Consider the following 11,307-nt stretch of genomic DNA (forward strand, 5'->3'; position numbering starts at 1 on the left):
GGCACAGCAAGATCCCTGACAGAATCTGTCAAACCCAAATATTCCAGTTAAATTTGCTGAGGTACAGGGTTGGGGGTTTTTTTTGAATGATACAACCCATAAGGTGAACACTTCTGAGGATCCCTCATTTAGTGAAGAGCTTGGATTTCATCTTTGGGGTAATGCCAGCTGCTGACCTGAGATACTATACCACAGCCAGCTTTAGCAACATCCCATGGCACAGAACAAACTGGTTGTACCTTATATCACAGCTGAAGTTGTTTAAAGAAGTTGAGAAAATAGACAGATTGAGCTAACACAGTAAGAACCAGGTGTATCAAAATACAATTTATTCTTAAAACGGCTAGTTTACATGTAACAGCAAGGGTGACATAGGGGAAAAAGTGCAATTAGTGGAGGAGGCTTCTTTCACCTTAGTATTTATCGTCTCGCTGCATTGCTAGTAGCTTCAGACTCAGGATATTACACTTCTTAGCGATGGGCAAAAATGTGATTTATATTTTGATGTTAACACCACTTCTGTACAGCTAAAAGGTGTGCCAATATTCACATCTGTTGAGCACATACTGGACAATTCCTCACACAAGTCTTGCATGAAACACAGATCACCTTTACAGTTTGCCAGCTCAGCTAAATTATAAGCAGATACAAAATATACGTTAGTTTACTGAAGTCTAAAAAAAAAACTTCAAAAAATGAGGTACAATAAAACAGAGCAGTTTCCTATTTATGTGCAAGCCTATATTCAGTCTAGAAAAAACTAGTAGCAACCCTGCTCTTTTAAAGAAATTAGCTTTCACAAAGTACAGCTAATTCACCGTCTTCAATATGAAGGACCTTGCCTCTGTCATTGCTAACTTTGCAATAGGGAGCAGGACACTCGACCCTCAGATGCTGTAAGATTAGATCAGGCGATGTATCAAATCATCTAATGCTGCTATAGACTAGGAAGTTTACAAATCACTTTGTTTTGTCACCTAACCCTATTTTTGGCATGTAGGGTGGTTTTAAAATCTTTTTAAAAAGGCATGTTTTTCTTTTAAAATTAGAAGGTAATCATCTGCCTGCTAAGTGAGTAGGATGATGAAGTCAAGGTTAGATTTCTTCTCAAATGCAAGACATTATTCACAAAGCCAATGAGGACAGAGATGTCTTCCCAAAGCAGCAGTCGCTTCCACCACTCACTTTGCATGTGAAACCACTTGTTTTCTGTATTCTTCTTTTTATCCCATAGAAATTTCTCTGGGATTTAGAAGACCAGCTTTGGAAAGAAGAAATTAGAACACTGTACATCTCCAAGTTATACAGCACAGCCTACCTCTTCCCCTTTACCCACATTTCCATTATCCTCTCCAAGTTTCTTAACCTGTATTGAAGCCACAAGTCCTAGCCATGCATTCCTACCAGCCTCTGTTACAAGCACACAGAGGGTCATAGCAAGCTTCTGTCCTGACAGCATCACTTCATCTCTACTGCACTCCTAACAGGTGCAAATGAATTGTGATGTTCCGTTCATGTAACATCCCTGCGCATGCACGCATACTCTCACACATGCAGTTACTACAGCTTGCTAAGGTACCATCGCCTTCCATACTTCCTTATGAGAGTCTCTCTCCTAGTGACTCGGGAGAGTCAACAGCAGAAAGCAAGCAGCATATACTTAAGATACAGGCATGCTATTTCTACAGTAGGTGGCATACGCGTGGGTTTTATCTGGGTTTTCTTTCCTTCCAAGGACAAGGTTTGGCTAAGAACTTCAGTAGCGTAATATGGTTTACCAAGTCCCACAGACTAGTAGATTTGGATTTGCTCAGCCAGCCAACAAAACCTGCCAGGTGGTTTCGTCACATAGTATGCAAACCAGAAAACTAACACCGTTCTGTTGCCAAATGGAAGAATGCTTCCTCGCTTAGTATCGATCACCAATATGGTGATGAATTTTCAACCCGACCCAAGCTCTGCCACTGGGGAAAGAGACCACTGGACAGCCTTGGACTGCCTAGTTGATCAGGCTCTCTTTCTTGTCCTCTCCTTGGAGTCTGAAGATCTACACAGTCTTTCTTGGCAGATGGTATCTGAACACCATCAGGCTTCCACTCTGCGTGGAGAATCTTGTAATTCTGACCCTCATTATTGTCCCAGAAGGTATGTTCTCCACTTTGGTAAGAAATGCAAAACTCTATCTTCTCTTCAGGGGAAATGGCAGGAGGCAAGTCAATGGTAAATGAGAAGGTATCATTTTCAGAATCACTGTAAACATTGTTCATGTATACACACTCAACGTCCGTGTAAGTCTTCCACGTATCAAAGGTAATTCGAACCTGAACCTTTTTTTCAAAGCTCACATTTTTTACTTTCACAGTGCCTGACAGCACCTTCTCTTGCAGGGTGCAGTTCTCCAGGCAGACCAAGTTCTTCTGCAGACGGTTCCTGAAGTCCAGGTAGTCAGCTGAGGGCCGAGGGAAACCCAGAATCAAGTTTTTCTCCTCATGTAGCTTTAAGCCAGATGTTATGTTTTCAATGCCTAAGAGGTCAAACTGAAGATCCCACCCAGGGTGCTCCTGAAACTCGGAGAAGGTGTGTATCGCCGTCAGGGACAGCCCCTTCGAGTCCGCAAACACAACTCGCTTCTTGGCTCGGGCTGCTGAGTGGTTCCAGTCACTCTTCTGAGCTTCGGAGTCACGTTTCATGTGAAGACACGGTCTGAGAGGTTTGAATCTGTTCACAAAGTTGTTTCTTTGGCAGTCCTCAAGGGGGCTGAGAAAACTCTTCAGCGGTGGGGAATGGGCTAAGCATATTCTCATGGCCATGTCCACGGGCATGATGGAACTTGGCAAGGGCCTTGGGTCCAAGATCTGTATCATTCTGAAAAGCAGAAAGACAGGACGTTATTATTTGTTACATCAGGTAAGAAGCTTCTTAAGAATGCATATTTGCTTCATCTGCTGTCTTAATTATTCATGGCCTCATCTTTGCACGTCCTTAACGCAGCCTAAATTAAAATGGACAGTTCAAGCTAAGGAACTAGGGTGAGACTGTTCAGTCATTTCTTGCTAATTCTGAACTCTTTCAATTCAAATGTCATCTTGTTTGCTTTTTCCAAACCTCTGAAAAATAGATTTTAGTGACAGCTAATTAAACGTATTTCCTTGAAAATACAGAAAAGAACATTCTAGTAACCACTAAAACATCCAGTTACAGCGGAAGAAGTGCTCATCCACCTTAGCTTCCCGTTTAGAGACTCTGAGCCAGGTCTTAAAATTCCAGCAAGCTGGATCAGCTGCTTCACCTCTGAGCAGAGACAGCACTATATCAAGCAAGTCACCTATCCCATCACAGCATCAAATGGGAGGCTATGTACCTTGGTGCAGAACCATCACACTGTGGCTCTGAACAACCATAAATGTATGTTAGGCACCCTGGTTTTGGTTAATTCAGACAAATAAAAATGCTAAAGCACCTTTGGAAATATTTTCTATGAGCTATTAACCCAGGTCTAAGTAACAGAGCTCTCTTGCACTGTTAACATTGACTGCTGAGTGAATAGGACAAAAAAGAAAGCAGGTTGGGGGGGCAGGGCACACACTTTATTTTTTCACCTCATCGGACTTCAAGAACTGGCTTAAAACCATCTTTGCATAATTCCCAAAGTCCATGCCGAAAGCCTACTGCAAGTATTCAGTAAGAATGCTACAGCTTTATTTGTAAAGATTTATTCATAACCATCCCTCCCAGATTATGAAAACCACAATTACTATGCAAGAACATGGCCCATTCAAAGCCAGTTAGCTTGAATATTTGTAAAAATGGGCTTCAACTGCAGCACATCCCTTCTGAGAAGGATGCAGTCCTTGCTGGAAGCGCAGATTTTTGTTGAGTCACAGGAAGCCAGAGCATTTGCTTTGTCACTTAAATAAATGGCTTTCTCCTTTCCAGGGCTCTCACTGGTATTCCAGAGCCCTGCCAAAAAAAGCTGAATCTGCGCTGGCCTCTTAATTCTTTTCCTTGCTTTTTTTACTGTGGCAGTATTTGCCATAATAAGTAGGACGAGGAGAGTACCAGCATCAAATTAATCAAGTTTTGCTTTGCTTTAATAGGAAAAGAACTAAGGCTTCAAAAATACTCTCTCTGCAACTTTTGTGACCTGCTCCTGGGGCAACAGCTCCTAAGCTTTTGCAGTATCAAAAAAAAGAGGGGGAGGGGGGAAACCCCAAAACGACAAAAGCCAACCAACCAAAAAAACCCCAGCAACACAACCTGAAAAAGGTAGGCTGCTAGAAGAGGCAAAACAGAACCGCCAGCAAGAGATGCGGCGGGTTCAGCACTGTCATTGCCAGGCACCGCAGAGGCGTAAGGACGCTTTTGCAGGACCCGTAAAACCGGAGGAGGGGAGGGGAGGGGAGGGGAGCGGCGCAAGTTTCGAGGCGTTGCAGCCCCAAAGGCTGCAGCCCCCGGGCTGTTGCTTCCGCGAGCCCGGAGGCGCGCACCTACAAAAAAAAAAAAAAAAACGGAGCGAAAGCAGTAAAAAAAAAAAACCCAAAGACCACGGGAGGGAAAGCAGGCGCGGGGGCAGCGGGCGGAGCGGAGCGATTCCCTGCCGCGGTGCCGGGGGGGGGGGGGGGGGGGCGGGCGGCGCTTACCTGCTGCAGTGCATGGGGCCGCCTGCTGCTGCCGGGGCCGCTCCGCGCCTCCGCCGCCCCGCCACAGCCGCCGCCGCCTTTATGGGGCCCTTCCCGCGGCGGGCGGCCAAGGGGCGGCTCCGGCCCCGCGGGGGTGGGGTGCGGCGCGGCGGGGCTGTGCGTGACGGCGGCCCGGGGGGGGAGGGGGGGAGGCTGCCGCCTCCCCTTCACGTGTCCCGGCCGTGCGGCGGCGGCGGCTGGCCCGGCTGCCGAGCGCCGTGTGCCGCCCCCCGCGCAGGGACACCCGCGGTGGCCTTCTCCCCCCCCCCCCCCCCCCCCGCTTTTCCCCCCCCAGAAAATGTACTTCTGGACATTTAATTTGAACGGTGCCGATGGCTTTTCACCTCCCACGCGTGGTGATCTGCAGGCACCGTCTGAGGATGTGACAGGCCTGCTGCAGTTCCCGCGTTCTATCTGTTGCCTGTTTCTAGAGCAAAGGGACAAAAAGTGGTAGAACGCAGCCCCCGCAGCGTTGGCCATAGCGATGCTGCGTTACCTGCCTCCGAGAAGGCCCCACGCGCAGGATCCACAAGGCTGACGAGCCCTTGCAGATGCGGGAGGGGTGGACAGCCCGCGGGTGGCAGCGTGCTGTCTTCTGCAGGCTGTGAGTCACCCGGAGAAGGTCCATCCCCAAGTTACTGCTCTTCATAGACAGTGCCCTGGCTGCTAACGGCCTCTGTGGGTCTTCTGTGGATCGACAGTTTCGCTGTCAGCTTCTCGCTGGCCCATTTGCTCTTTTCCCAAGGGCAACAGATGACTTGCAGTCGCCCTGAAAGATGTGATACAGAGTCTGTGAACTGTAATTTTCCAAGTTCATAGTTCTTACCAGTAGATGAGACCATGCACAAATAAACAGCAGGAAGTCCTGTGCTTTACATGAAGCAAAGGGGCCTGACAGTGATGAACAGATGACACAGGATTTTTCTGGCTCACCAAATTATTTTTCTGTTCCTGATTTGTGAGCAGAAGAAAAATCAAAAGCTCTGGTGCTATGTGTGACAGTTTCTTAGGAGATAGTATGTGAGCATGGCGAGTGGTGACAAGGACACCTCCATTTTGGATTCAAGCTACGTAGAAGCAGAGAGAAAAAGCAGTCATGAAAGGGCTGGAGAGGGAAGACTTCTGCTGACTGATGTGTGGCACACATATCAGTACGCTGTCTCTGTACATATAATGCGAGTATTCACAGGACAGTAAGACTTCAGTTTCTTAGCTCGGACCCTTGGTGACTGAAGTTCCTGCCTTTCGTGCCAGTACGTGACACCAGGTGTCACACAGATGAAGCCTGAAGCACTAACTGGCAATGCAGACAAGGTTTTGGAAAGTACCGCTCTGTTCCCTGGCGCCAGTTATTCAGGATGACCTTCCCCAGTCCTCCGCTTCTCAAGTCACATCGCTGCTGCTCACATCCTCTTCCTCTCCTTTCCTTTCTCCATCTTTCTTATCTCTTGGTGACTGCCAGCTCCCTCTCAAAGGTAGATGATATTTTCACATCGTTTGCCTAGGGAAAGTGCTAGAAAACAGTACCTGTGCTCTGGAAGCCTTGCTAGTTGCAAGGAGTTTATTTGTCTTTAGGAAGAACTACAAAGACTTTCAGCCCCGGCCGCCTGCCTGGCAGCAGTAAGCAGGGCCCAACATCCCTCGTGGGCCTAAGGGAGGACTAGGCACATGTCTGGCATTTAGCAAATCTCCTGTATTTCCCCATTGTTATAAAAAATGAGTGAATAACTCTGGAGAAGTTTTATGAGCCTGTGCTACTTGAATCTCTGTCCATGCAGCTTCCCCCATGGCACTGCTTAGCTGGGCTGCTGCGTTATTGGGGACTACGTGCGGCAGCTGGGGCTGCTGTATCACACTACCTATGTGCAGGCATTAAATAAGACCTGGGAAATTATTTTATTCCACGCTTGAAGTCTGCACAGAAGGAGTCGCCTCAAGGCTTTGCTACACATATTTCTGCTACTATGTAGTAGCTCATTGCACTGTTTGCCACTATAAAAAATTTTGTTCCCGTTGTGTTAAAATACCTGTTTTGCCCAACTTAGAAAACAACATGAAAGATTATTTAAGGTGACATGCTTAGCAAAAAAACAGTAGTGAGATCCAGAGCCTTTCATGGGCAGATCATTGCCCAAGTCAGTAAATATGGACTGGAGACAGCAACTTTGTGCCTACTTGGTAACCTGGAGCACATTCATGGCCGTAGACTGGTGTCCCAGTTTCCGGTTGCCAATACAAGCAGAGAGCATTGTGCAGAGCCAAGGTAACTCTTTCCTCATCCGAGGAGATGTCTCTGCATCGAGGCAAACCGATGGGGTTATCTGAGGTAGCACACCAGTTTGCACTGTCAATGATGATTCCCTCGCTGTGCTTTTTATAGAGGACTCAGGTTTCCAGTTATTTTGGTTCAGCAGCTCTCCTGTCATCAGCAGCTTAAAATGTAGATCTGTCTGTCTGTCTGTCTTGCCTTCAAATAGGGCTGCTAAAATGGGAACACCGGAGGAAAAAAATCTTTGTCCTTCTGTGCATTTGACAGCACTTTGTGGCATATCAGCTTTCCTGACATTTGTAGGTGCACACAGAAGCAATGGCAGAAATATATTCCTGGAAGAGGCAGGGTTGATTATAAATTCAAGCCCCATCATAGGGGGTTGTACCTTCAACTGCGGCTGTAACAAGGAAACTCAAATTGACCACCTAGACTAGTTCTTTTTCTGAAAACATTGCACTTGAAATGTAAGAAGCTAATTGCAACAAGTTAGCTATAGTAAATACAGTTTTAGTATAGTGACCATAGTCCCAGTAAACTTTAAATGTATGTTTTTAAAAATAGTTTGCAGCCTAGATGATCCGGAGGCAATGTAAGGCACAGGCTCACTTTGCAAGGAGTTCACTGAGGTTGCTCGGTGACAAGCAGGCAATTGGGTTCACACTGTTCTGTTCAAAGACAAATACATGGTATTAGCTCCACAGCGAATGCTTTTTTATATGTGGACAGCCCTCTGGGTCTCTCTGTTCTTCACCTGTCTGAACTAAGTAATGCTTTTCAGTCAGCAGCTCTGAGAGCAGGTAATGAGTGATTGCGCATTTCTGTCAGCTATCGGGCAGCAATAGGCTACTTTGGTCATTTGTTGGCTCTAGTTATTTTACGACAGAGCAGAATGAAAGAACTGCTTTTTTCAATCTGTATTCTGAAATTGAGTAATTAAACAAGGTTTTTGTGGTTTACGCTGACTTCATTACTCTCAGGTCGCTGTGCTTCTCTGCTGTCCTCCCCCACAGCTCCAGGAGGGAAGAAAGGAGATATGTTGCAGTTGAGGATTTAGAAAGAGTCGCACGGCCTTTGGCATTTGATTGAAGCCTTTTGAAGCAAAGATAAGCAAGCATTTCCTCAGAGCAAATTTAAGTCACGACCACATTTATAGGAAAAAAAGTCCAGAGAGAAAAAAATATAAATCTCCATTTTACTTGCATAGTAATGCATCCCTTGAAAAATTGTTGCTGTTTGCAGAGTGGGAGAGCAATGCTAGCTCAATGCAGTTATAGTATGCAATATAACAGGGAAGGTTTTGATTTGGGGCTTGAGACTAAAATCAATTGCTAGGGCAAAGGCAAAACACCGGGGTTACTAGGAAACAGAAAACATCCACCTTCTTTTGGCTGGCACATACTTGGCTCCTGCAGCATCACTCAACACCTGTGAATGAAACAGAGCTTTAATGAAAGAGTATCTGTAATAATAGACAGACATGGTCCATTAGGTCAGGGGACAGCGCAGTCACGCAAGGTATACAACAGATTGCTTTTTTTTTCTTGAATTGAGCTCTTCTATTCAATATTCGCTCTCTGCTACTAAGACTAATCTTTGTAAACATGTGTTATCTATGAAGCTGGGCAGCAGGTTTCTATGAATGTGACTGCGATGCAAGTAGTAATTATTCAGGTACATAGCAAGACTAGTGAAGTCCAAACTCAGTTGAGCTTCTGAGCCTTTGAAAATTTAAAATCAGTGATTTATCCGATGAAATACAGTGAGCAGATGGCTTATTTAGTCTTAATAGAAGGTTATTTTATTTACTTGCTTCTCAGAGCCTTTTGGGGAACTTTGAAAATTCCTAATGGTTACAAATATATACCAAGGAAACTTGTCCTGGGAAACTCTGTTGTTGTTTTAGGGATTCCTTCAGCACTGGCACAGTCCATATGAGGAATAAATAAGTTTTTGATCTTTTTAGAATTTTTATTACCCCATTCCTCATGGTTCAGCCAGACCTAACATGCTTGAGCCTTTGGGATCCCCTCACCAAGAGGACATCAGTAACTTGTGACCACCTGTTAACAGACAAATTACAGGAAGTCTGGAAAAGAAGTATTCCAGTGCCCACAAAACTCCTCTTTATCATGGTGATACTGCTATGCTTTGGGAGACTCCAAGAGCATTTTTTGTTGGTATCATTCAGGATGAAATTGCTGCTAAACCATGTTTGTTTGGAATATGCTGCTTTTGGAATAAACTTTAAATTTTGAAAGAAAGAAGGTAAAAAATAAAATGAAACATTTCAAAAAGACAAAATGACATGAAGTTGGGGATAGGAATAGTAATTTTTCAGAAATGTATAACTTTTCTAGATATTGCATTATTAGACAATGTTAGAAAACTCAGACTTTGACAGAACAGTAAATCCATTTTCTACCCAGTTGCAGCTTGCTTGTAGAAATCAGGCCTTTTCACAGATCTGCCTGGCAGAATACACCCAACCCCTGGAAAGGGGCAAGCAGCGTGCAGCCAAAGTCATCAAGAAATTATGCAAAGATGGGTGGGGTTTATGTTCTCTTACAGTGATTATAAGGATAATCAGTCTCACCAGGATACGATGTAGGCCTAACTCTTTAAGCACTGGCACGGGGTCTAGGTCTGGTTCTTTTTTAAGTCAATAGCAAAAGTTCTTGCCAGTACTGGGTCTCAGAACTTTGTAAGGTTAAATTCAAAGGCATTTAAATTTAAGGCATTTAAATTCCTAGAAACTGAAAGCTTTGGGCTGAATTAGAAGCTAGAAATTGATTTTAAATGTCTAATCTTATTAAAACTGATTAATGACAGATTAGTCAATGGTAAATGAGTCATCGCTTTGGAAATGCATAGTGCAAGAGAAGAGCATTGCTTTCTGAAACAACTGACATAGAAAAAGCAAGAAAATGTATCTCAGGCTGCTTCAATATTTTGTGTAATGTGATCATATTAAATTCAGAATATTTCGAGCAAGATTCCCTTAAACAGCTTTTATGCAAAATGCAGCTTTTTAAAAGTATACTTGCTTTGGTTGTATGTAGTAAGCAACTGATGAAATAAAGACAATGCCATGTTACTTATAAATTGCTGCTACTTAGAGTAAAAAGGGAAAGAAAAACTGAAAGAAGGAAGAACATGAATGCAGGTATTCATTCTTGGAATAATCTGAACTTCCAGTGAACGATTCACAAGGGTGCAGAAAACAAAACACATACATATATTTTATACATGAGTATAAATCTGGCTTATGAATACAGACCAGTTTTTGAGAATGCAAAGGCCCTTCTAGATGTTTGAACGAAATGTGGTATTTCAGTATTTTTTGAAACTACATTTATTTTCTCATTTTTTGTGTTTTTTTTTTTAACCACATACCCAAGAAGGTTGAACCTTGAGATTCTGTGGCCAAATGTTTCATAAATATAAATCATGTTGCTGTGTATAGATAATCAGTGTTTATTCTCTATTCTGTTTCCTAGGCCCAGGTGGAGGAGTTACCTCTGCTGATCGGTAGTCTTTTCCAAAGAAAACAGTAAGTGAAATGCTGCTTTGTGCAATTGGGTTTATGTTTAATTCTGTGTGACCAAGGAAACATTGGTTGAGTAGACACTTCCATGAGCTATGTGGGAAGTATTCTCGTTCTTTGCTATCTTTCAAGCAGAAATGTGATTTCCTTATCCACATGTGAACAATTCCTTACAGCCTTGCAGGAGCCACATGATTTTTCAATATGGTTACCATTCCCATAAGACTTATGTTGAATGAAAACCTTAATCCTGAATGAGCATTGCTATATCTGACAGCAGCCCAGCTAACATCTGCAATATGTTCACCCAGAGTGTCTTGAAGATTTTTAACAGTCTGAATAATGCTCCTTTTCTTGTTCTGCCACCCAAGAGACATGATCCATTCCTGTATTTTAGGTTCTCTTACAAGGTTGTTTTTGTCTTGTGTATCACAAGGGAAGAACAGGGCTTGGAAATCAGTACAGTGAAATTCTGTGTCAAGTTTTTCTTGCATTTGCTATGTGGCGGGGGGGGGAAGCTCCCCTATGGCATAGGTCTAAGAGACAAATGAACCTTTTCTCTTTCAGATTTAGTCTAATTTCTAATCACTTCAACTGTAAAATCGGAGTTTCCTAGAATCTGACCTAGTTACCCTTTTTGGATGCACAACATAAATATATATATGTATGTATGTATATTTCCCCAGTTTCACAGGGGTCAAATTTCATGCAGAGATTAATTTCATTTTTAGATTTGCTGGAAAGAATGAAGCTCTTAAATCCAAGTGCTGTAACAGCATCAGTCTTGTTTCATCCTGCAATGGGAGGGGAGG

The 11,307-nt window shown here is 43.8% G+C and overlaps 1 protein-coding gene across 2 annotated transcripts; it reads right to left on the reverse strand.

The window, feature by feature from the left end:
• Positions 1–312: 312 nt before the first annotated feature.
• PPP1R3C (protein phosphatase 1 regulatory subunit 3C) lies at positions 313–4,769 on the reverse strand. Of its 2 annotated transcripts, none has more exons than XM_052799984.1 (2): positions 4,641–4,769; positions 313–2,865 (listed from the first exon to the last, which is right to left on the reverse strand). In XM_052799984.1, the coding sequence occupies exons 1-2, from the start codon at positions 4,652–4,654 to the stop codon at positions 1,920–1,922; spliced, it is 960 nt and encodes a 319-aa protein (XP_052655944.1). In that variant the 5' UTR covers positions 4,655–4,769; the 3' UTR covers positions 313–1,919. The 2 variants fall into 2 exon arrangements, with proteins under 2 accessions (XP_052655944.1, XP_052655945.1); XM_052799985.1 differs by lacking the exon at positions 4,641–4,769 and adding an exon at positions 4,258–4,372.
• Between the last annotated feature and the right edge of the window lie 6,538 nt (positions 4,770–11,307).

This window comes from Harpia harpyja, chromosome 10 (assembly GCF_026419915.1).
Source record: "Harpia harpyja isolate bHarHar1 chromosome 10, bHarHar1 primary haplotype, whole genome shotgun sequence".
NCBI lineage: Eukaryota > Metazoa > Chordata > Aves > Accipitriformes > Accipitridae > Harpia > Harpia harpyja.